General features: G+C 36.0%; 1 protein-coding gene across 1 annotated transcript in view; it reads left to right on the top strand.

Annotated features, from left to right (window-relative positions):
- LOC120882056 (ephrin type-A receptor 3-like) overlaps positions 1–27,032 on the top strand; it is a 55,831-nt gene that overhangs the window by 4,427 nt on the left and 24,372 nt on the right. Inside the window, exon 2 of the mRNA XM_040265812.1 lies at positions 2,718–2,782. Coding sequence (XP_040121746.1) covers positions 2,718–2,782 — 65 coding nt within the window. The remainder of the gene's footprint in view (positions 1–2,717; positions 2,783–27,032) is intronic.

The following is a 27,032-nucleotide window of genomic DNA, read 5'->3' as shown; positions in this document are numbered from 1 at the left end:
TTCCTCCTCCAGGGGATCTACCTGGCCCAGGCTTTTAATCCATTTTCAAGCAGTATGTTCATATATAATTTGTTCATCACTTCAGGAAATAAGATTATGGAAAAATTGGTGAGAGTATCTTTGCATAATGTTCTCACAAGTCTGTGGTTTTTCTAAGAGTGCCTATCTTGAATGTAAATTAGAATTTATCGGTCCCCTTAATTTTCAAGTTATAAGCTAGCACAAATAGTCTTGGAAATATTTATTTTGATGAAGTTCTTCTTTCTTAGGCATCATCAGATGAAACTATGAAACAAATATCAGAGTATGGTATCAATACAGGTGATAATAATTTATAAAAACAGACAATTTGGAGAGAACTTACACTAGACAATTCAATCAAAGGCTAATAATTATAAGATTTTTTTGGCCCTGCATGTTTAAAAAATCAAATCAAACTTTGTAAATCTCACAACAGCATTTGCAAAGGAAAAAAAAAAATGACAGCAGTTTGTGATACTGGTTTTGTTGTCTCAGTTTAATTAGAGGCATATAATAATAACATTCTCTAGTGCTGCCTAATTCTTTTTCAGTTAAACCAACGTTTGAAAATCTGATGACAATAGGTTTTGTGAAGGGAAAAACAGTGATAGTATTTTTAAAATTTGACCCTGAACGTTTCACCTGAAGAAATAAACATGAGTTGGTTGTATTTGGCAGTAGAATGTTGTCTTTGAAAATATGCCCTTTTTATTTGATGTGATCCAAAATAACGCTTAAACAAATTGGGTCACAAGTGCCAACACTTGATAATTTAAAGTGTTGTAGAAATGATTGGTGTTTACAAGTACAATTTGCTCCAGGAAACTTGGCTCTCCTTGGAAACGTGGAAACGTGTCAATATTTTATGATATATTTTGTACCAGTCATACTCAGGCTGCAAGATCTGTTCTAAGTACAAGCTCTAGACCTTTTGAAACTATTTATTCAAAGTTGTGATTTACAGGTGCAGTATAGTTACTGGCCATTTATTAAAGCACAATATTTTAAAATACTAAAACAAATGGGCAAATATATATACATACATATATATGTATATATATAGAGAGAGGCACTTATTTTGAACCATATTGAAATATTAATTTTTAAGATCTTTTAGTAAAATAGTAAAGTTTTGTTTTCTTCTAATGGGTTTTTATAATCACTGTTCCTAAATATTAGTTTGCAAAATTATTCCATTTTAATATTGTATCCCTACAAATTTGTTCAAATATTTTCCTTAGAGGAAAGGCTGTTTTCTAAAAATTTCCTATGGTTTCTGAACCATGCATATGATTTTATTCTGGTTCTCTTATACACTGACATTAAAAAAAGAAGAGTAGGAAAGAAGGAAAGCGGAAAGAGGGAGAGAAGGAAGGAGGAAGAGGAGGCTTAGGAGGGCATGATTTTCCACTCTCCAGGACTTAATTTTTCCTTTTAACTAGATTTAATCCTTTTTAAACTTGTTTTTGGTTTGGTCAGTACCACCTCCAATTTTTGCTAAAATGAAGGCAATTTTTTTTCTTATTTTATATGCAAGTTCCATATTAGTTTTGAGAGATATTTTAAATATTCTAACACAGAGACTAACTCTTTTAGTATTATTGCATTTCTGTGCCTGTGATGAAAATCTCAATACAATCCAGTTTAGGATCAGTAGCATGGCACAGTAGAAAGATTATGAGTTTCCAAGATAATGAACTTGACCTGGAGATATCTTTTATCCACTAGCTCTTTATTCTTGTCCTAGTCATTCAATCTTTCTAACTCTTAGTAAATTCACTTGTAGAATGAAAGTAATAACACATCTCACAGAGTTGTACGTGACAGTAGTTTGTAAAACACTTTATGTGTATTAGCTGTCTTAAATATTGCTTAGACCAAGAAGTGTTATAAATGTACTTATCTATAAGTGTATATATATATACGCATAATAAAATATTTTCACTGTCAGAATTTGTTGTATAAGTTATCTGGAATTTGTTTGGAATGTACTGTAGGAAAAATAATTGCTGCTAAGTCGCTTCAGTCATGTCCGACTCTGTGCGACTCCATAGACAGCAGCCCACCAGGCTCCCCCGTCCCTGGGATTTTCCAGGCAAGAACACTGGAGTGAGTTGCCATTTCCTTCTACAATGTATGAAAGCGAAAAGTGAAAGTGAAGTCGCTCAGTCGTATCCGACTCAGTCGTATCCCACTCCCAGCGACCCCATGGACTGCAGCCCACCAGGCTCCCCTGTCCCTGGGATTCTCCAGGCAAGAGTACTGGAATGGGGTGCCATTGCCTTCTCCAAAAAATGATTGAGGGGAATAAAAATCCAAAAATGACTTTCAGAATGTGTAATTTTGGATTTATGTGACTAATGAAATACAAATTGTGTTTTTAATTGTTTAGACACTCATGCAAGCAACAAATAGACACAAAACGCAGATGCAGGTATCTACACACATACACACTCAAGAGTTTTCAAGACATCGATGAATAATTAATTTACAAAATCAAAACATTTGCCTATATGTAGCATGGACATGACTGAAGTGACTTAGCTGCAGCAGCAGCATAGCATAAAGAGTTCCTGTGTATGTGTGTGTATGCATTTGTGTGCCTCAGGTCTACCACTTCTCATGATCATTTGGAATTTTCCTAAATATAGTGAGGGTATTTTTCTTCTTACATCTGATTCCATATCTTCTAACAGACATTTTTACCTCTAAGCATGTGCAGAATACCAGCCAGCTAGCTGCCAGCAATTCTCTGCCGCAGGTCTGTAGCAGACACTTGTCTGGGTGTTGTGCATGCCTTGGTGTGCCCTGACAACTGAGTGCTGAAATCTCAGGGGAGCTTTCAGGACCGACTGCAAGTCTGACGCCTTGGATTGCCTGTCAGCATTTGGAACTCCAACAATAAAAAATGATTTATCTCTCATGCATCTGCCTTCTCTCTTCTGACTTGATGCTCTCTCTCCCATTGGTAAGATTTCAGTCAGCAACTTCAAAGACTGACACAGGCTGACAGCACACTGCAGATGGGTAGGGTTACCTTTCTCCCTTTCTACTTTGGATTTCATTTTTCCCATCATTTTTGGGAATTGTCAATTAGGTCTAAGACTTACTTTGTTACAAAAGAGCTTTGAAAAACCACTCAAAGTGCCAGAAAATGTAGGGGGGAAAAGCAAATATTCAAGTGTTAATTCAAATGAGTAATTCCAAATTAAATGCACTCTTTTATCATGGCACCCTGTACATCTCCCTGTGGGTAACTTAAAGTGTGGTGTTGTTCACAACAGTCCACATGTTCTATATTTGTATTCTGTTTTCCACTGCTTACTTTGGTTTCTGTTTTTCCACTTTTATTTTGCTTATTAATTTTATTTTTCTCCCATTTATGAATTGTGCTATTCAAAGAAATGTTACTAATTGATTAATTTGTTCTACTCAGAATTTTCCAAATAAACTTGAGGCATAAAGAAGAAAAAAATACAATTTTTAAAGATTATGAAAACAATATTCCCCCAAAGGAGAAAAAGTGTTGAAGGAAAAGTCCAGAAGTGGAACTAGATTAATATCTAAATATTTAATCAAGTATATTTCTGTTTTGAATTTTACCACAATGTTAAAACCAATATTTTACCAACATTGAAACTTCATCTTGTATAAGGATGGTCTTGAAATATTGAGAACAATCATTTTATTAAACCACCTCAAAATGTAGTTCCTTTAGCATTATGATTGATAAATTGCTTTTAATAAGATGTGAACAATAATTTGAGGGCTTATAATAAAATGGCATGTGTAGCCTTTTTTAATTTCAATTCATTTTAAGTTATTTATTACAATTGTAAATATGTTTTATTTCTATCTGGATGTTCCATTTTTTCATTTATAGAAAGACAGGACTAATATATATGAAAGAATGCTATAAATAACTCATAATTTTCACATATACTATCATTGATAGGAATTATAAATTAAAACCTGTCTGTGGAGTCATATGTCTTTGCAAAGACACATCAGTTGTTTTGAAAGGAATTCTTATTTTGAACTTTTAGGCCTTCGAAAATAATGGCTCCAGTGAATCTATTATTTATTACTTTAGATGTTACATTATCTATGAAGTTCATGGATTAGGTCTTGCTTTAGTTTTTTTAGATGTATTGAAAAATATATTTTAAAGATTTTTGTGTTGTATTATTATTTTAATAATATAATTTAATACTTGACATAATAACTTTTAAGACTATTACATCTTAAAGGATCCACATTTTAAAAAGCATTTGAATACCTAAACTTTTATTTGCTGAGATGAATAATAATTTCATATTTAGGGATAAGAAGAATAAAGGATGTATTTTATATTAATTGTTGCTTATCAGTATCATCTGAATCTTGAGACTAAAACTTCCTCTGTATGCCTAAGGTGATAATTTTATTGCTTTCAGTCATGTGCATCATACCATAATAAGAGAGTCAATAAATGTTTATGGTATAGAAACTATAAATGTAATGTATTACATGTGATGCTGTTCAAAAATCTAAGGCTACAAAGTATAGTTTATATTTTATTATAAAATTAATTTGCATTCTCCCTTTCTTTTAACCTGAAGAAAAAATGTCTTTATCCTCTATAACTTACCATTTTAGAAATGTTATTCTGATTTCTTCCAGTGTTAAGTTATTTCATATGCATTTTCATGTTTTACCAAATATCCAAACAAAAATTGTGAAATGACATTGGAAAGAGAAGTGACTTGAGAGTCTGATTAATATGTCTCTAGTATTTTTCCTAGTATAATACTAATCTCTCGTCTCCATACCGCTGATGCTTCTCTCAATTATCACATTGGAGTGAGGTGCAGACAAGGTGATCAAAGAAGAGATTTTAAAGAGGTCTAATTAAAGAAAAAGGAGGAGAGCTTTAAGAATGAGTTACTGTCTGACTTTATTTCTGAAATAATAGAACACATACTCCATTATCTAAGAAGAAAGAATTCATATGATCCATACTGAGACTCTTTATGATCTTCAGTCCAGGCTGGTCCAAGGGGAATGTAAAAGTAAAAACTTTGAATCTTCTCTCATCTTTTGTTGTTGTTGTTGTTGTTTGGATTGAAGTCACTGATGGGTTGGAGCAGCGAACTGTGTGGTTAACCGTAGTGAAGACAGCCTTTGAGCCAATGCTAAATGTTATGTTCAAATGCTGCCAATATTTTTAAACTCTAACTCCAAAAGAGAGAGGAAAAAACAAAAAAAAACTTCAAAAAAGGTGGACAATGAAATCCTTGTCTAGCTCCTTTTTTTTTTTTACTTTTTCCTATTAACACGTAGAGTCACCAACCCGTGTTACCAAGTCAAACACACTCACACTTGTAGATACATGTTCCCAGCAGGGTTTCATTTGTGCTTAGCGCTGCAGTTTGGTGAAAAATCCTCTCATGTGTGTAGCTGTTTTCATTTTTGAGCTTGTCACAGCATGAAATCAGTGTCTCACTGAGACCGCTTTTTCTTTTTTTTAAATACCCTGAGACTTAGAGGCTAAGTGATTTGAATGTCTGAATAAGGGGAAATACAGCTCAAGTGTGGTTTATTTCTATCAATTCCTATTTCCAAAACTAGAAGAGTTACAGTAAAACAATGTGATATGTAGTTCAGGATGTTTGGGAAACCCTGTTCTTTTTGTATCCTTGTTTTTCTAGATCAGAGTGAATAATTTCTTCCTTTAAAAAATGTACAAATGCATGGTAAACCAATGATAAGATATCAAAACAGCTACACCTTGAAAAACTAGTCTCAAAATTACAGCCCTCCTGCTTCCTCCCTAGATCTAAAATATCAGCTAGGTCAGGTTGAATGTGAAAATGTTTTTAGGCATTGTCATTTATACAATTCCAATCCTGGTATTTCCTTTCTTCTGTAAGTTTTCCATTCTACCAGAAACTGAGTCAGGATTTAATTTCTCTTGATTTTCGAAGCTGTACGTCCAATTCCCCAAAGAGAAAGATGAGACTATACCCTTAAATTTATAATGTGTATATTAATATTTGCTGACTGGCATGCGACAGGAGCTTTGGTTAGAAAGTCAGAGCTCTATGTTGCTTTGGGTCAAATGTTGTTTTGACATTATGCTTACTTTGCAGTAATCAGCATATTAAACTGAGGAGAGTTTGCTCATATATGCAAAATGCAGAGTATGAAAAGCATCAGTTTAGTAGCATTATAGGGCCAATCAAGGTTAAGGTTTGCTTGCTTTGTGGAGCAGCTGATAAAACAACTGGACTGTTTCCAACATTCCTCGACTCCAGCTTTGTCATTTGTTTTTCTCTGTCATGATTTTTTAAGTGAGGGGAAGACTTATTTCCATGAAACTCTGAGGTAGTAAACCTGTACTTTACGTGAAAGAAAAACAACTTTTTTGCAAGTAAAATTCATATGGAAATACTTCAACAAGTTCAATTTGTGTAATTTGTTAAGACTTATTTATATAGGAGGAGCTAAAATAATTTCTATAGTTTTTTTTTTAATAAGGAAGAAAAGAGATTTTCTCAATACTAAGATGTGGACAAATCAAGTGAATGGTTAACCACTTTAAACAGAATATTTTTCATACTCTGTGTGTGTTCTCAGTCCCTCAGTCATGTCTGACTCTTTGCAACCCCATGGACTGTAACCCTCCAGGCTCCTCTCTCCCTGGAATTTTCCAGGCAAGAATACTGGAGAAGGTTGCCATTTCCTATTCCAGGGGATCTTCCTAACGTAGGGATTGAACTCACGTCTGTCTCTTCTATCTCCTGTGTTGTCAGACAGATTCTTTACCACTGCACCACCTCGGATGCCCCTTCCATACTCTCTTGCTTTCATAGTTTTGAAGATACTTCTTTGTATTAAACACAAATGCTCTTATATTATAATCATGCAATTTGTGCTTGAAAGACTTGAAACAATATCCTAGTTTTGTTATCTGAACTGTTCCCTTAATCTATCTCTTTTTGTTTATACTGCAGTTTATTCTTTTTTTGACTTTTAATGAATTTACATGTATTTGTTTGTGTCTATCTTGCTCAGACGGTAAAGCATCTGCCTCCAATATGGGAGACCCAGGTTCAGTCCCTGGGTCAGGAAGATCCCCTGGAGAAGGAAATGGCACCCCACTCCAGTACTTTTGCCTGGAAAAGAGGAGCCTGGTAGGCTACAGTCCATGGGGTCGCAAAGAGTCGGACACGACTGAGCAACTTCACTTCACTTCATTTCACCTTGTCCTCAAAATTGAAGGATGTATTCTGAAGAACACAGATAAATTCTGAGGAGTTTACATCTAGCTTATTAAATATAACAAAGATATATTAAATAAATAAATAATGTTATGCTGTCAGGATCTTTTGATTTTTCCTGAAGAATTTTTTTCTTACAGCAAAAGGTAGCAATTATAGACTATGACATATAGTTCAGCTTAATACACTGATTGAAATTTCTGAGGAGACAGACAAATGAATCTGCTTGATAGGTTATCAATACTCATCTCAGAAGAGGATACAATCAGATAAACTAGAAAGAAAGAATTAAAATACAAGGTGATAGAGATAGTGGAGAGGGACCTTGAAACACTTAATACTGTGTGTTGTTTTTAAGCCTGTTTGAGTTTCTAAGATTTTAGTGCCTCAGTCAATAAATATGCCTTAAATGTTGTTCTCTGGTATTATGAGGTATCAGTGCTAGTGATGTAATGTAAGAAGTACAGGGCATAAAGAAAATTCCATGTTCAAAAATTATGAACTATTTTAAATTGATGCCAGCAGGGCATTAAACTGAATGCAGACCCCTTTAAGTACAGAGGTCAATGCAGCTGCACTGGTCATGTGTCCCAAAAGCCCACCCTGAAATCATGGGAGAGTGACAGGCTCCAAAGCAAGACCTGATTTTCAAATCTTCACATTATTATTCCTTGGCAAAATATTAGTACCTTCTTTAAGGGTTGCTGGGAAGATTGGTCAAATACTGAATTTACACTATTTAAGCAGGCATGGGCATTTAGAGACCATTTGAAAAATGATAATTCTTGTTTCTGTTCTTATGTGAGCTTTATTGCACTATAATTTTTCTCTTATTTACTGACCATAGAATCCTAAATTTCTCTTCTCTTCTACTCCTTTCCTCCACTTTTCTTTTCCATGATTTAAATCAGCTTCCCCCAACTCCTCCCTACTTTGACTGAAAAACAAATACTGGTCTCGCGCCAGCCTTTATTTCCCATAGCAAGGGTGTACTCCATGCTGGTACTTGACTGTCCCAATCACATCTCCATCCTGAGAACATTTTTTCATCAAATTCTCTTGACATCTGTGAAAGATCAGTTCAGGAATGTATAATTGCTAGCGACGCAGTCTGTGCAGAACAGAAAATATGGCTGTTCATATTGGAAATTAGCCCAATCACTGAAGTTTGAATATATCAGGGTGTTCTTTAAAATTAAGAGGTATGATGCATTGATAGTTTAGTATAGGAAATTTTACAGTGTGAATAGATAATGACTTGACTCTCCATATAGTCTGCATAGACTTTTACTTCAGTAGTTTGAAAAGATACAGTATACATTATGCTGCTGCTGCTGCTGCTAAGTCACTTCAATCGTGTCCGACTCTGTGAGACCCCATAGACAGCAGCCCACCAGGCTCCACCATCCCTAGGATTCTCCAGGCAAGAACACTGGAATGGGTTGCCATTTCCTTCTCCAATGCATGAAAGTGAACATGAAAGTGAAGTCGCTCAGTCGTGTCCAACTCTTGGCGACCCCATGGACTGCAGCCCACCAGGCCCCTACATCCATGGGATTTTTCAGGCAAGAGTACTGGAGTGGGGTGCCATTGCCTTCTCCATACATTATGCTAGGAATAGGAAAATGTTGAAGTTTGTTGAATAACAAAAATCAGTGTATATAAAGTACAAAATTTGAACAGGAAAAGTATGTCTTACTTTTCAAAAAATTGCAGAGCTATTAAATTTACGTGTGTGCACATGTATAATTCTTTCGCTTCACCTGGAAATAGTATATATGTGAAAACTGAGGTAACCAATACAAAATTAGCCTGTCTCTCTACTTATGTAACAATATAAGGGAGATGAAATGTTCACTTCTTCCTAGGGAAACTTAGAAAGATCAAATCTATCTCTGTATAATGTAAAATCCACACATTACTGTTTTCAGGAACCACATGGTATATATATTACTTTGTTTAAAGTGTTTTGAATAAAATTTATCTATGATAAATAGCTTCGTCTTTGGATTAAAATACACAAAACCTGCACTGAAACATGTTAGAATGTCAGACATTTCTGAACCTGAAAGGCAAACTGATTACAAATGTGATTTTATTTTTAGGATTCAGAAAGATAAATCCTGAAGTCAGAGTCCCAGTGTAATTTAAAGCCATCGGAACTGTTTGGTGATGTACCCTGATAATTAAATCAATTTATTAAATTAATAAACACCAGTTGAAAGTCTCATATACTCCCCTGCCACACATGTTCTGAGCCCTCAAGGCGGTTCATCTCATTTTGGATAGTCCTTGCTATGGTCTGAATGTTCATGTCTCCTGAAAAAGTTGTGTGTTAAATCTGAATCCCCTATGTGAGGTGATTTGGAGGTGGGCCTTTGGAAAGTAATCAAGTCATGAGGATGGAGCCTTCTTGAATGGGGTCAGTGCCCTTTTAAGTAGAGACATGAGAGAAATGCCCTGTCTCTGCTGTCTGCAGTGTGAGGATATGGAACCAAGAGGGCTGGCTGTGAATCAGGAAGCGGGCCCTCAGTAGACTCTGCATCTGCTTGTGCCTTGATCACCAATATCAGAGTTTCCAGAACTGTGAGAAATGAATGTTGTTGAAGGCACCAAATCTGTGGTAATTTCTTGTACAACTCAAGCTAAGTTTAAGGCGTGATCTGCAAGATTTGGTCTTTCCTCAGTATCGCAGCTAGGTCTTCTATTGCTGCCCCACCCCGTCTAATACCCAAAGATATGTTAACATTATCCTGATAACAGTGTGTATTAAACCCACAGAGCTGTAGTATTTTACCATGTTCAATATTGCACATTTCCTTTTCTATAGCTTAAGTCCTTAATTATTGTCTAAATTTCTGAAATATCATATGCACACACACACACACACACACACACACACACACACACACATACACACATTCCACACACCAATTTTTTTCTGTGGTAATTTAATCCACTTTACAAAAAAAAAATTGTTAAAAAAAAAAAAAACCAAACATACATTCTAGTCCTCTTCTGTTATTATGATGATTTCTTTTCAAAGAATTTATGTTCTTTTTACTATATAAGAAGAAACTTTGAATTTTCAACCCTAAACATTTTTTAGTGCTCAAGAAGTATTTGTCATTTTTTAGGAACTGGAAAATAGCTATAGATTTTTATACCAGTATCTTATTTGAAATTTCTTTGAAAAACTCTAGGCTTGTATGTAATCATGACTGAAAATGTCTATGAGATTTGTATGTATGAGAGAAAATTATTGAAATTTAAATGATTAATTAAATATCCTATGAATATAAAAATGTTTTGTATGTAATTTTTATAGACTTTTTCATGTGTCAGTTTTTCTTGCTGTTCTTTAAAGATTTGATCTTTTGCTTTTAAAATGTTCACTTGATTCAGAGCAACATTTGAAATTTTAAGGATGTTGCTGTGCTGTGCTTAGTCGCTCAGTCATGTTGGACACTTTGCGACCCCCTGGACTGTAGCCCGCCAGGCTCCACTGTATATGGGGATTCTCCAGGCAAGAATACTGGAGTGGGTTGCCGTGCCTTCCTCCAGGGGAATCTTCCCAACCAGGGGATTGAACCCAGGTTTCCCACAATATAGGTAGATTCTTTACCATCTGAACAACCAGGGAAATTTTCACCAAATGTTTCAAGGACCAAGTAGTTATAGAGATCTCTGGCAAAAGATGATAGTCTTTCTTGCTCACCTTAATCTCAGATAGTTGGAAATTGACGGAACAACTTTCCCTAAAGGAGAATGTTATTTCCTTTTCATTCAGGAAGCAAACATGAGGATAAGCATGTAAAAGTAATTGAGTGGCTGGGTGATTTGTTTGAGTGACTTCACCAAAATGGAGAAGGAAATGGCATCCCAGTCCAGTGTTCTTGCCTGGAGAACCCCAGGGATTTGGGAGCCTGGTGGGCTGCCGTCTATGGGGTTGCACAGAGTCAGACATGACTGAAGCAACTTAGCAGCAGCAGCACAGTGTCAGACTTAATTTTTGGGGGGCTCCAAAAATCACTGCAGATGGTGACTGCAGCCATGAAATTAAAAGATGCTTACTCCTTGGAAGGAAAGTTATGACCAACCTAGATAGAATATTCAAAAGCAGAGACATTACTTTGCCAACAAAGGTCCGTCTAGTCAAGGCTATGGTTTTTCCAGTGGTCATGTATGGATGTGAGAGTTGGACTGTGAAGAAGGCTGAGCACCGCAGAATTGATGCTTTTGAATTGTAGTGTTGGAGAAGATTCTTGAGAGTCCCTTGGACTGCAAGGAGATCCAACCAGTCCATTCTAAAGGAGACCAGTCCTAGGTGTTCTCACCAGGACTGATGGTGAGGCTGAATCTCCAATCCTTTGGCCACCTCATGCGAAGAGTTGACTCATTGGAAAAGACCCTGATGCTGGGAGGGATTGGAGGCAGGAGGAGAAGGGGATGACAGAGGATGAGATGGCTGGATGGTATCAGCGACTCAATGCAAATGAGTTTGAGTGAACTCTGGGAGTTGGTGATGGACAGGGAGGCCTGGTGTATTGCAATTCATGGTGTCGCAAGAGTCAGACACGACTGAGCTACTGAATTGAGCTGAACTGACACAGTAGTGGTATCTTAGTACACTCCAAGCCACAGGGATTTTGTGGCATCAACCATTGCACTCAATTTATACTTAAAAGACCTCCATTCATTGGGTTGATGGTTTACATTGGCATTAATCTAATTACATTTTGGTTGTTTTGAATTTAGTTTAGATATGCCATAAGTGATCCTACTTTCAATAATCATATGCAGAAATTACAATGTAGTAGTCAGTAGACTACTAAAATAGACAAGCAGTGGAACAAGTGAACTCTTATGTTTTTCAGGAGTATAATTCAAAATATAAACACATACTAAAAAAACTCTTTAAAAAGTCTTTTTAAAGCTCTTTAAAAATATTTTTCATGACATTCAAATTTTTTCATGACAGAATTCCTGGTATCCATTTTTATTGCTGTACCAAAATGAAACACTCCTTTTGAAAATGATTTTTTTTAACCATTTTTCTCCTTCTTTTCTAACAAAAGATGTTTTGTAGCAAGATGATGATGGGGAGTCAGGTGGGAAGATATGGGCCTTAGGATATTAGTATTTCCAAGAGTGGAACTACTGCTTCCAGGATTAAATAATCCAAGTGCTTCCCAATTTTGTATTTATTACCAACAGGGCAGAGGTATCTCCAATTTGGAAAGCATGTGCTAGACCTTTGTGTGTTTAAAAATAGAAGAGCCAGTTTTATTATTTGCTTTATTCCTACTTCTAGATTATTCTTCTGATATGAGCTCTGTCTTTATCTGCACATATGTGTTTTGATGACTGTATATGACTTTGTATGTGCACCTATTAACAGGAGATGGCCAAGAACTTAGAAATACTAAGCTATCCTTTGATACATAATTCAAATTAAAAACAGTATCAGTATTATAAGATAGGTTAGCAAATTTGTAGCTTTTTCCCTGAAAATAACTTATTTTTTTAAAAATATATCAAACATCTTTTTTTAGATTTTCTGAGTTAGGAAAAAAAACACAAACTAAAAGTTTGGTGAACTTGCAGTTTTCTAGATGACTGTTGGCCTGTCTGATAGCTAGTCCAGCACTAGTAAATGAAATATGCGTTTAATTCACTCTGTATGAGGAAGTGGACTTTTGTTTGCTATATATCTAGTAGATGGGAAAATAAAGCCTTCAGGGTGATTAATTAATTACCAAATGTCACACAGATATTGCTAGAAATAGACTTAAAATTCAGGTCTCTCAATTGTTGAGTTTCTTACCACACTCACTTCTTGCTTCCCCAGTGTTTTACTGTTGGCTAAAAGGACTAGATTTTTTACATGTGTTCTAGGGCTAAAACCTGGGAGAAATGTAGAGTAGGTGGGATTTGAAGAGTGAGTTTCTCCAGTGAGAGTCTCTCATTCTTCACCTCATGTGAGTCCTCACACTTTTCACCCAGTCCTGCCCTTCTGCTCCCTATGCTTTCAGAGCACTCTTGGTTTTCAGATCATCATACTATGGTGCAAGTGGCAGTTTGGGTTTTATATACTGTCACACTCAGGGATGCAGCCATTTGCAGGGACAGGCAGTCTGATTTAGATGAAATAACAACTGGAGTGGAATTTCTGTTGTCTTAAGTAGGAGTTTTTTGAAAGGAAGATCACTTTCTTGTCAATTAGTCAAATTTAAAGCATATAAAAACCTGCTTATTTTGTTTGTAAGACAGTTCTTTTTCTTTCTCCCTTATTCCCTCCCTCCCTCCCTTCCTTCCTTCCTTCTTAGGGGCATGTTTCTGGAAATGAAAACCTGAATCACAACATTGCATTTTTGATTAGCACTGTTAGTAGCTCGATCTTACTTTCATATAAACCTCTCTTGGTAGGACTTCAACTCTGTTATCATGAGATACTAATTTATCTTGACACTAGATTGTGACTTCCTCAAGGGTTTAACAACGTTTACCTTGTCTGAGAGGCCCAGGGACCTGTCTAAATAACCCTATTCATTTGTATAATGATGCAAGCTTTACCTATCAATAAATGAGCCTCCTTTAATAAAATGTAGACCAGATGGTAAGCTTATGACTCACCTACAGCTTAGTTTACATTCTCTTTAAAAAGTTTTAAAAATTATTTCTAAAGAGAAACTACTTAAACTTATTTTCCACTGTCACAAATTCAATTATATGAAATGAGAACAAGTCAAACTTCACATTGAGAAGTATTTTTTAATATTTTGTTAGTTGTGCTTATATAGTACTGCCAATTACATTTATTAGTCCTAAATATTAAACAGATGGCAGAATTCCAATGTATATAAATAAGACATTTGAAACCTGGACAAGTGCCATTTTGAATACAGCCAGCTGGTGCTTTTTACAGTTTCATTCAGCCTGGCAGTACTGACTCCACAGGATGCTCAGTGTTTAGGTGAATGACAATAGAAAAACAGGTTGTGAATAGGGAATTCTCTAGGAAATTCCACTGTGTAGAAATATAGCATTTCAAAGACTTATTAAACCAAGAAAATTATACTTTATGCACCTGTTCATTTAATTTTTGCCTTTTTTTGTTATCCGAGCTATGTTTTAAATCTTTAATTTTCTATGTACCCATTTTGTAGCGCTCTGAGTGATACCATGCAAAATGATTACTGCTTTGCTTTTCTCATCCCATAATACTAGATTTTTTTCCATATTTATTTTAATCATGAGAGTGTATTGAAGTTAACTATAGTGTACAGTTTAGATTCTCACTTCAAATGTTGAATTTACATTTGTGGTAATACAGACTTTAATTTTTATTTTCACTAATATTTTCATGTGAATGCCCTATCTTTGTTGAGTTACTATGTAGTCTTTTATCCTGTTATTACATCAAATCAATGTTTTATAATATAAATATGTAGTAGATTTACACTGAATAAAAGACACAGATAAATATTGGCAAAATTACTTGAACATGTTAAATTAAAGTAATATTAATTAAATAAAACTATGAGCTTGGACTTATTAGTACAAGTGTAAAAGTATTTCCTTGTTTTGATGGACTATGTATATTCTCAGAATTAATTGATAAGTATTGTAGAAGGTATTGATTGGTATATACTGTGTGTGCCCATTTGTATGTATATGAAAAGTCTAAGCAGCAGCCATGTAACTGTAGGCACTTATCTGGAAAAATTGGCCATGACATAGCTCCGTGGCATCACTTAAAGGGTTGGGTTGAGGAATCTTTTGTCTTGTTAGAAAATAAATCTACTACATATTAATAGACATGAAAGTCCTTAGTACCTCAGTCTGTTTTCTTTGACAAGCTTAAATATATTTTAAATTATGTAAGAAGTATATCCTAAGTAAAAATAAATAATCTGAAGAAATACAAAATTTTAATGGGCGATATAAACAACTTACTTTATTTTAATAATATAAATGAGAATGACCTGATGTGTGACATTTTGTTTTCAGTTGTTTTGTGATTTAATGAACCGTATTATCAAAAGAAAGGAATCATTCCTTTTCATAGTTACCCCTTTAGTACTCACATATAATATTTCTTCTATAAAATGTTGGATAAACAAATAGATGAAGCACATCCACACTGGGATAAGTCAGCTAACATCACATCCTATAATGGGCTCACAGATAACGTTGAAGTGAAATTCACTCAGTCGTATGGACTCTTTGCAACCCCATGGACTATATAGGCCAGAATACTGTACTGGGTAGCCTTTCCCTTCTCCAGGGGCTCTTCCCAACACAGGGATGGAACCCAGGCATCACGCATTAAAGGCTGATTCTTTACCAGCTGAGCCACAAGGGAAGCCCAAAAATAGTAGATGGATTCAGTTCAATTCAGTTCAGTCGCTCAGTCGTGTCCAGCCTATATAGTTCCAGAAAAACAGTTTATTGTGATCCACACAGTCAAAGGCTTTGGCATAGTCAGTAAAGCAGAAATAGATGTTTTTCTGGAACTCTCTTGCTTTTTCCATGATCCAGCGGGTGCTGACAATTTGATCTCTGGTTCCTCTGCCTTTTCTAAAACCAGCTTGAACATCTGGAAGTCCACAGTTCACATATTACTGAAGCCTGGCTTGGAGAATTTTGAGCATTACTTTACTAGCATGTGAGATGAGTCCAATTGTGTGGTAGTTTGAGCATTCTTTGGCATTTCTTTCTTTGGGGTTGGAATGAAAACTGATCTTTTCCCATCCTGTGGCCACTGCTGAGTTTTCCAAATTTGCTGGCATATTGAGTGCAGCACTTTCACAGCATCATCTTTTAGGATTTGAAATAGCTCAAGTGAAATTCCATCGCCTCCACTAGCTTTGTTCGTAGTGATGCTTTCTAAGGCCCACTTGACTTCAAATTCCAGGATGTCTGGCTCTAGATGAGTGATCACACAATCGTGATTATCTGGGTCATGAAGCTCTTTTTTGTACAGTTCTTTTGTGTGTTCTTGCCACCTCTTCTTCACATCTTCTGCTTCTGTTAGGTCCATACCATTTCTGTCCTTTATCGAGCCTATCTTTGCATGAAATGTTCCCTTCAGTTCAGTTCAGTTCAGTCGCACAGTCGTGTCCGACTCTTTGCGACCCCATGAATCACAGCACGCCAGGCCTCCCTGTCCATCATCATCTCCCGGTGTTCACTCAGACTCACGTCCATCGAGTCTGTGATGCCATCCAGCCATCTCATCCTGGGTCGTCCCCTTCTCCTCCTGCCCCCAATCTCTCCCAGCATCAGAGTCTTTTCCAATGAGTCAACTCTTCACATGAGGTGGCCAAAGTACTGGAGTTTCAGCTTTAGCATCATTCCTTCCAAAGAAATCCCAGGGCTGATCTCCTTCAGAATGGACTGGTTGGATCTCCTTGCATTCCAAGGGACTCTCAAGAGTCTTCTCCAACACCACAGTTCAAAAGCATCAATTGTTCCACGCTCAGCCTTCTTCACAGTCCAACTCTCACATCCATACATGACCACAGGAAAGACCATAGCCATGACTAGGCGGACCTTAGTCGGCAAAGTAATGTCTCTGCTTTGGTTGGCAAAGTAATGTCTCTGCTTTTGAATATACTATCTAAGTTGGTCATAACTTTTCTTCCAAGGAGTAAGCATCTTTTAATTTCATGGCTGCAGTCACCATCTGCAGTGATTTTGGAGCCCCAAAAAATAAAGTCTGACACTGTTTCTACTGTTTCCCCATCTATTTCCCATGAAGTGATGGGACCAGATGCCATGATTTTCATTTTCTGAATGTTGAGCTTTAAGCCAACTTTTTCACTCTCCTCTTTCACTTTCATCAAGAGGCTTTTTAGTTCCTCTTCACTTTCTGCCATAAGGGTGGTGTCATCTGCATATCTGAGGTTATTGATATTTCTCCCGGCAATCTTGATTCCAGCTTGTGCTTCTTCCAGCCCAGCGTTTCTCATGATATACTCTGCATGTAAGTTAAATAAGCAGGGTGACAATATACACCCTTGACGTACTCCTTTTCCTATTTGGAACCAGTCTGTTGTTCCATGTCCAGTTCTAACTGTTGCTTCCTGACCTGTATACAGATCTCTCAAGAGGCAGGTCAGGTGGTCTGGTATTCCCATCTCTTTCAGAATTCTCCACAGTTTATTGTGATCCACACAGTCAAAGGCTTTGGCATAGTCAATAAAGCAGAAATAGATGTTTTTCTGGAACTCTCTTGCTTTTCCATGATCCAGCGGATGTTGGCAATTTGATCTCTAGTTCCTCTGCCTTTTCTAAAACCAGCTTGGTATCTCTAATTTTCTTGAAGAGATCTCTAGTCTTTCCCATTCTGTTGTTTTCTTCTATTTCTTTGCATTGATCATTGAGGAAGGCTTTCTTATCTCTTCTTGCTATCCTTTGGAACTCTGCATACAGATGCTTATATCTTTCCTTTTCTCCTTTGCTTTTCGCTTCTCTACTTTTCACAGCTATCTGTAAGGCCTCCTTACACAGCCATTTTGCTTTTTTGCATTTCTTTTCCATGGGGATGGTCTTGATCACTGTCTCCTGTACAATATCATGAACCTCCATCCATAGTTCATCAGGCACTCTGTCTATCAGATCTGGTCCCTTAAATCTATTTCTCACTTCCACTGTATAATCATAAGGGATTTGATTTAGGTCATACCTGAATGGTCTAGTGGTTCTCCCTACTTTTTTCAATTTAAGTCTGAATTTGGCAATAAGGAGTTCATGATCTGAGCCACAGTCAGCTCCTGGTCTTGTTTTTGTTGACTGTATAGAGCTTCTCCATCTTTGGCTGCAAAGAATATAATCAATCTGATTTTGGTGTTGACCATCTGGTGATGTCCATGTGTAGAGCCTTCTCTTGTGTTGTTAGAAGAGGGTGTTTGCTATGACCAGTGCATTCTCTTGGCAAAACTCTATTAGCCTTTGCCCTGCTTCATTCCATACTCCAAGGCCAAATTTGCCTGTTACTCCAGGTGTTTCTTGACTTTCTACTTTTGCATTCCAGTCCCCTATAATGAAAAGGATATCTTTTTTGGGTGTTAGTTCTAAAATGTCTTGTAGGTCTTCATAGAACCATTCAGCTTCAGCTTCTTCAGCATTACTGGATGGGGCATAGACTTGGATTACCATGATATTGAATGGTTTGCCTTGGAAACAGAGATCATTCTGTCATTTTTGAGATTGCATCCAAGTACTGCATTTCAGACTCTTTTGTTGACCATAATGGCTACTCCATTTCTTCTATGAGATTCCTGCCGGCAGTAGTAGATATAATGGTCATCTGAGTTAAATTAACCCATTCCAGTCCATTTTAGTTCACTGATTCCTAGAATGTCGACATTCACTCTTGCCATCTCCTGTTTGACCACTTCCAATTTGCCTTGATTCATGGACCTGACATTCCATGTTCCTGTGCAATATTGCTCTACAGCATCAGACCTTGCTTCTGTCACCAGTCACATATACAACTGGCTGTTGTTTTTGCTTAGGATGCATAGCCTATCCCTTCTCTAGCAGATCTTCCTGACCCAGCAGTTGAACTGGGATCTCTCGCATTGCAGGTGGATTCTTTACCAACTGAGCTATGAGGGAAGCCCCTCACCAAAGACATGCATGCTACTAAATGTAGTGGTTCAGTCCTCAAACCTCAACTTTCTCATCTAGCAGGAACATTTGACAAAACTCTTCATTAATTGTCTTCTTCTAAAAACTTTTTATTCATTTGGTATCAGAGCATAATTTTTATAGATTTTTGCTTTATTAGTCACTTTTCTTTTGACTCTTTTGCTTGATTCTCCTACTATTCCTGCTTTCTAATAAACTAAGAACTCCAGAATTCACTCTTCAAATCTCATCTCTCCACGGTTATTTCCTCATCAGTCTCACCATCTGTGTATCACTACATCACATCTCTGTCTCCATCATGCTTCCAAATTCCAGACTCACAAGGACACAGGCTTATTGCTATCTTGGCTTGGATGTCTAGCATGCATTTATAACTAATATATCAAAGTACCTTCATATTCCCCCCTCAGACCTGCTCCTCCTACAGTTATTCTTCTTGTCTTGACAAATAGTTTCCTTCCTCGTATCACTCAGATCACTGCCCATAACAGTTTGTCAGTATAGTGATTCTTGACCACTGTATCCCTTTACCATCTTTGATTTTTCATTTTCTGCTCTCTTTCTTCCCCTAGAAAATAATCTCCATGGAACATACTCTTTGCCATTCATTTTTTCCCCTACTGGCTCTATACCCAGTATTGAATAGTGTCTGGGCCCTCAATAATAGGCCCTCAATAAATACTTTTGAATTGATTGAATGTAAACCTGTAATAAGTGTTTCTTTCATGTTCCACTTTAAACCAGATGCTTGTGCCTGGAGTGTAGTTGTTAAGTGGATTCCTGTCCACTTAGAAAATGTTTATAAAAGTACTTGAAAGGGATAAATTTGAGCCTTTCTCAAGAATATAAAGAGAACTAAACAAAAATAATTGATTCTACATTATGAAATAAGAAGTATACCATAGACCATAGTGGATATAATATAGGATTGCTATTAAATTCTGAACTTTTATTGCATTAGTATTAATACTCAAACTTTCATTCTAAGTATAGTATTGAAAACTGTATGTATGTGTGCTGAATTATGTCTGACTTTGTGACGCCATGGACTCTTGCCTACCAGGCTCTGTCCATGGATTTTCCTGTCCATGGATTTCCCAGTAAGAATACTAGAGTGGGTTGACATTTCCTACTCCAGGAGATCTTCCCAACTCAGGTATCAAGCCCGTGTTTCCTGCATTGGCAAGTGGATTCTTTACCATGGTACCAGTGAAAACTATACTAAGAAACATCTCTATTCTGAATAGCACATCTTTTCTTGAAAAGTCCGATTTTCAGAGATATTTCTTTTAGTGTTCATTGTCCCAAATCAAGTTGCCAGATACAATTGCTTTTATTCCAGAAAAAGAACCTTTGTTTTAATTTGCAATATTTTTTCCACATCAGCTGCTCCATTTTAAAAAATCACTGTAATTACTCTATTTTTAACAATAGAATTAGAAAGAAGACATTAATTTTGTTCAATATGTTCTGCAATTTATTATTAATATATGTCTTCTTTGTGCAATACCCTAGTTATTTTCTACCCAGATAATAATGGAAAAGAAATTTTAAACTCAGCTCCTTTTATTTGGAAGCATAATTTCAACATTAGGTCTGAAAACAGGTCTCTCATTGTGCAGAAACTTGGACTCTAAGATATTTCCTGTGCAACACCATTAAACATCCTCCATCTGTAGCTATTGGAGGTTTTGCTGTTAACTGTTTCATGACTACTTAATTTAAAAGCTATATATGCTTCTTTGATATAGTTTATTTATCTTATTGAAATCAGGTCGCTATTTTCTTATCTTTTTAACCCTTGCTAGAAAATGCTGACAAAGGATACTTAATTTTTCTAGGATAGTTCAATTATAATAAAAGGTCTTATATTGTTTTCATTTTTCTCTTTGAAATTCTGTTTGCCAAGCGTATCTATGAAAACATTTGAACCAGGAGTTTCAGAGAACAATATAATAAACCAACCCATTAACTAAGCAGCAAAAACATAGCCTTTATTTGAGTATTACACTCTAAAACTTTGCATAACTGTTATTACATGGTATATCCTTTGCTTTCAACAACTGTTATTGTTCAGTTGCTAAGTTGTGCCCTACTCTTTCACGACCCCATGGACTGTAGAAGGGCATGCTCCTCTGTCCTCTGCTGTCTCCTGGAGTTTGCTCAGATTTGTGTCTATTGAATTGATGATGCTATCTAACCATCTTATCCTCTGCTGCCCCATTCTCCTTTTGCCTTCAGTCTTTCCCAGCATCAGGGCCTTTTCCAATGAGTTGGCTCTTCACATCAGGTGGTCAAAGTATTGGAGCTTCAGCTTCAGCAACAGTCCTTCCAATTAATATTTAGGGTTGATTTCCTTCAGGATTAACTGGTTTGGATTCCTTGCTTTCCAAGGGACTCACAAGAGTATTCTTCAGCACCACAATTCAAGTATCAGTTCTTTGCGCTCAGCCTTCTTTATGGTCCAAGTCCTCGCATCCATGCATGACTACTGAAAAACCATAGCTTTGACTACACAGACCTTTGTCAGCAAAGTAATGATTCTGATTTTTAATATACTGTCTAGGTTTGTCATAGCTTTCCTTCCTTGCTAGGGCTGCCAGGTTGGTGCAAAATTTATTGTGGTTTTGCTTTGTTGAACTTTGCTGTTTGATATTCAAATACATTAAATAAAAGTGGTTATCTTATACATCATTGTAATGCACAGTTCTTGCTTCATGTTCTTTTTGCTAATGACTTATTGCTTACTGTTTATTTTATATTTATTTTACACTTGAAATGATGTTAGACAAAAAGCAAATTCTAGTGATTTTCTTATTTGAGTTCAGAATAGGTCATAAAGCAGTGGAGACAACTCGCAGTATCAACAACACATTTGGCCCAGAAACTGCTAACAAATACACAGTTCAGTGGTGCTTCAAGAAGTTTTGCAAAGGAGATGAGAGCATTGAAGATCAGAAGCACAGGGGCCAGCCATTGGAAGTTGACAGTGGCCCATTGAGAGGATCACTAAAGTTGATCCTCTTACAACTATATGAGAAGTTGCTGAAGAACTCAGCATCAACCATTCTACAGTCATTTGGCAATTGAAGTAAATTGAAAAGGTGAAAATGCTCGATAAATGGGTGTCTCATACAGTGACCACAAATGAAAAAAATCATTTTGAAGTGTCATCTTTTCTTATTCTGTGCAGCAACAACAAACCATTTCTTGATCAGATTGTGACATGTGATGAAAAGTGGATTTTATATGACCACCAGCAATGGCCAGCTCAGTGGTTAGACCAAGAAGAAGCTCCGAATCACTTTCCAAAGCCAAACTTATGCCAAAAATGTCATGGTCACTGTTTGGTGGTCTGATCCACTGCAGCTTTCTGAATCCTGGCAAAACCATTACATCTGGGAAGTATGCTCTGCAAATTGATGAGATGTACCGAAAACTGAAATACCCTGAAGCTGTCACTGGTCAACAGAAAAGGTCCAATTCTTCTCCATGACAACACCGGAGCACACACTGCACAACCACGCTTCAAAAGTTGAACAAATTGGGCTATGGGGTTTAGCCTCATCCACCATATTCACCGACCTCTCACCAACCGACCATCACTTCTTCGAGCATCTTGACAACTTATTGTGGGGAAGATGCTTCCACAGTCAGTGGGAGACAGAAAATGCTTACCAAGAGTTCACTGAATCCTGAGTCATGGATTTTTATGCTACAGGAATAAACAAACATTTCTTGTTTGGCAAAAATGTGTTGATTGCTATTGTTCCTATTTGATTAATAAAGATGTTTTTGAGCTTAATATATATAATGATTTAAAGTTCACAGCCTGAAAGCGTAATTACTTTTTCACTAACCTAATATCACAGACTGTCTGGCTTAAGCAACAAAAATGTATTTGCTTACAAACTATAAGTCTAAGATCAAGGTGTCAGAATGCTGGTTCTTTCCAGGACCATGAGGGAAGAATCTGTTTCAGGCTTTTCTCCCTAGCTTAAACATGGCTCTGTTTTTCCTGTGTCTTCACATAGCTTGTTATCTATACCTGTCTATGTCCAAATATCCTATTCTTATAAGACCTTCCCGGTCATGTTGGATTAGCATTTTACAACCTCATTTTAATTGAATTGTCTCTTTAAAGACTTTATCTCTGAATATGGTTACATACTGAGGTACTGGAGGTTAGGACTTCAACATATGAATTTGGGAAGTGCCCAATTCAGCCCATAACACATGGTTACATGCTTACCTGTTTCATTTTGGTTATTTTATTAGAAAAATAAAATATAATGTTTCTCCTTCATTGGTTGAGCAAATATGACCCTACTTAGATATGGTGACAGATTAGGAGATAACAGTATTTAAGAAAAATTAAAGTGGAATTTCTTCAGACCATTAATATACTCTCTAGCTTACCATGATTCTCTTGAGACCTCACCATGCCCAACCAGCTTTATGCTTTATATGATCTTCCCCAGCAAGTATATAAATTTTCAAGCACTCTGCTGGATTCTTTAGCTACACAAAGAATTTGTATTCTTAGAGATCACATAAATTTACCTTCAGGGAAAATATAGCCTCTTTGGAGAAAAATACTTTTGCAAGTCAGTGCAGTAAGAAGTAATATATGCAAAGAGGGAATTATTTAGGAAGTGATAGAAATGTATAGCTAAGGAATCAGTGACTCGCTCAGGTTAGCTGGGAGGGAAGGAATCTCAACAGACCAGGTGCCATATGAATTGGGACTTAACAATCAAAGAGTAGCTCACTGTGCAGGCACTAGGAAGCAGTAGAACAGGGAAAAGAAGAATTTTAATTTTTATGTGATTAGAAGAATGACATAGAAGTGCCTTTTGGAATTAACTCCTCTAAATAAAAATAATAATACCAAACACTAGAAAGAAAAGTAAAACAAGCAGAGCCAAATCAATGTAGAAAAATGATTAAGAGTACTGCCTGTGACTAGAGTGCCTAAATTCAAATCTCTCCATCGCTTCCTAGTGTGTTGACAGGATCATACTTAGTATTTAGGTAGCTTAGTGTCCTTATCTATTGTATAAGATATAGATTATCATTTACCCTATAGGTTAGTAATGAGGATTATATTAGATTATACATATCAAAACTTGGAAAATTATCTGCTCAATTGAAAACTGTCAGTGCATGATTATGTTGGGGACTAGGCAAGCCTATGGAGAAGGCAATGGCACCCCACTCCAGTACTCTTGCCTGGAAAATCCTATGGACAGAGGAGCCTAGAAGGCTGCAGTCCATGGGGTCACTGAGGGTCAGACACGACTGAATGACTTCACTTTCACTTTTCACTTTCATGCATTGGAGAAGGAAATGGCAACCCACTCCAGTGTTCTTGCCTGGCGAATCCCAGGGATGGGGGAGCCTGGTGGGCTGCGGTTTATGGGGTGGCACAGTGGCACAGAGTTGGACACGACTGAAGTGACTTAACAGCATCAGCAGCAGCAGGCAAGCCTAATGAAAGAAGACCAAAATCTAAGGGCAGAAACCTAGGCACATTGTTCTAGAAAGCACATTATGCAATATGGTATTCATTAACTTAGGCTGAGCCATTATATAATACTATTGGTAGATTGCTGATACTGAAAATAATACAGCCTGGACTTTTCTCAGATCCAGATTTATAGGAATAAAGGGTTACTTGTCTTCAAAATAACAAGGCTGAAATTTTAAAGCAGTAAATTATGACAATGAATGCAAATAAATGTAAAATATTCTATATATAAAATCACAACCAAATATATGTTTTTGTGTATATACACATATCATATATAGTGTAAAGTGGTATACATTACATATAATACATATTATATATGTAAAAGAAAATAGAAATAAATGCTAAATGGCATTACAACCAAATAGTTGTAGATTTAGGAATTATTTCTCAGTTAATCAGAGTATAAATTTGACTAGGACATCCTATCAGAATATTTTCTTTCCAGTTTACTTGTAATGATCGTAGTTAATTAATATTATAGTTAATTTTCTTCAATATAGTACTATAATCCTCCTTAATCCCCCAGAAACTACATGGGTTCCATATTTTAAACAGGATCATAATATAGCAAACAAACTAGTATAAGTTATCAGTTTGGGTGCCATATAGTTCTAGATACTGAAGAATTCTGGAGGCATGAAATATTAGGAAAATAATTCTAAGAGCCATCCAGCTGCTAAACCAGCGCAAACTGCTTTGAAATATACCAGCATTAGCCACATTTGATCAGGAAAGCAGAAACTGATCATCAATTTCTGTAAAATTAGAAGCAGAATTTAGAAAATTATTTTCTACTAATTGTGTATTGGCACATGTTATTTATACCTAAATGTTGAATTTATCATTGAATATTCTCTACAATATTTTGTAGACAGTTGAACTAAAATTTATTTGGATAGTGAATAGAGATATAATAACAAAGTTGTAGTTTATATTATTATAATATTCAAAACCACAAAATAATATATGTTGTTCAATGCCTTCTCTTTATGTGGAGCATTTATAAGATAATTTGAGATACCATAAATAAACAAATGGTCAAACTATGAGCAAAGAAAACAAGAATTCTGTAGCATGTAGTTGGCTATTATTTTGGGGTATAATTCTTTTAACGTTCAAATTGCTTTCAAGATAATAACTGTTTTTTCAGTTGATAGTGGCCTTGGCATTACTGTGGTAACAATTGTTGTAACTTGATAATTTATTGTGCACAATTTAATTTGTCATTAGAAAAATGTCCTTGATCATTTTATATTAGGTCATTGCTTTTTCTTTGTAATATTTTTTATACAAAATACTGTTCTGAATACATACTACTTAGCTTGATAGATTTATTCCAGTGTGTTTACTTGCTATCTAAATATTAGCTAAATAATATTGAACCATTTTTCCAAGCTCAAAATGTTTAAATTTTAATTCACCCCTAAAGTTTTATGGTTAAAACTTTATGTGTTAACACTTATTTCTAATTCTGGATATGTGAATATTTAAGATCCCAACTTATTTCATTGTTTTTGATTATAATCATATTCACTTTGGGCTATGAAACTGAATACACTATGTTATAGAACAGTTATAATCATGATAATTTTCACAGTGGAATGTTTACCACTTTTGATTTGTTTACAGTTTTCTGTAAGTCAGGACTGACATAAGGTTAAGTCCATTCTCAAATATTCTCCCAGATATGTAGATTTTCTTTAAAAATATATCAGTATTTCAGATCACGTTAAAACATGGTATAAAGAAGATAAATTGATATGCTTAGAAAATGAAAATCTAATAAAGCAGTGAGTTTCATCTAAAAATACAACAGAAATGACTGTTGAATGAGTTGAGAAATGAATGTTGCTGAATGAGTAAATGAATGGGTTAATTTTTGAGGGCAAGTAGTATTTTGGTGGTAAAACTCAGACTTGGCAATTGATGGATATTTGCTTTGAAAAAAATGAAAACCTGATAATCCCTGGCAGTCCAGAGCTTAAGTCTCCATGCTTCCACTTTAGGGAATGTGGGTTCCAACCCTGCTTGAGACCTTAGATCCCTCATACTGTTTCAAATTCATCAATCTTTGCCCATAACTGAGGGAAATTTCTAGTTAAAATTTCATATACGTAACTAGTGAACCAGAGTTCTATCCAAACTGACATTAAGACTAGTCTTTTCTCTCTTGCAAAAATATAGTGTGGTATATGAGCACTAATGCAGGACTGAGAATAAGACCAGGATCTTGTGTGGTCTATGTTGGTCCCTAATTAGCATTGTAACATTGGACACTTGTATTTCTCCAGATGTCAGTTTCTCACCTGTGAAGAAAGTCTCTAGGTCTCTATATGTGGTAAAATGCATTACAGTAGGCTCATTCTTTGAAGAATCACTGAATCTTTTCTGTTCAATTATATTGTTTTGTAAAAGACTACAATTGCTACTTCAACGTGTTCTCTGCTGTCTGCTCCTTAATACCAGAAAGTTTTATAAAAACCTCTGCTACTTAAAAAAAAAAATCTTTGTAAGTCACCTGAATCCTTCTGCTAACAAGTTCATTCTTTTCAGAC

This window comes from Oryx dammah, unplaced genomic scaffold, assembly GCF_014754425.2.
Source record: "Oryx dammah isolate SB20612 unplaced genomic scaffold, SCBI_Odam_1.1 HiC_scaffold_2, whole genome shotgun sequence".
NCBI classification, from domain to species: Eukaryota; Metazoa; Chordata; class Mammalia; order Artiodactyla; family Bovidae; genus Oryx; species Oryx dammah.
This window is presented reverse-complemented; position numbering and strand designations above follow the sequence as displayed.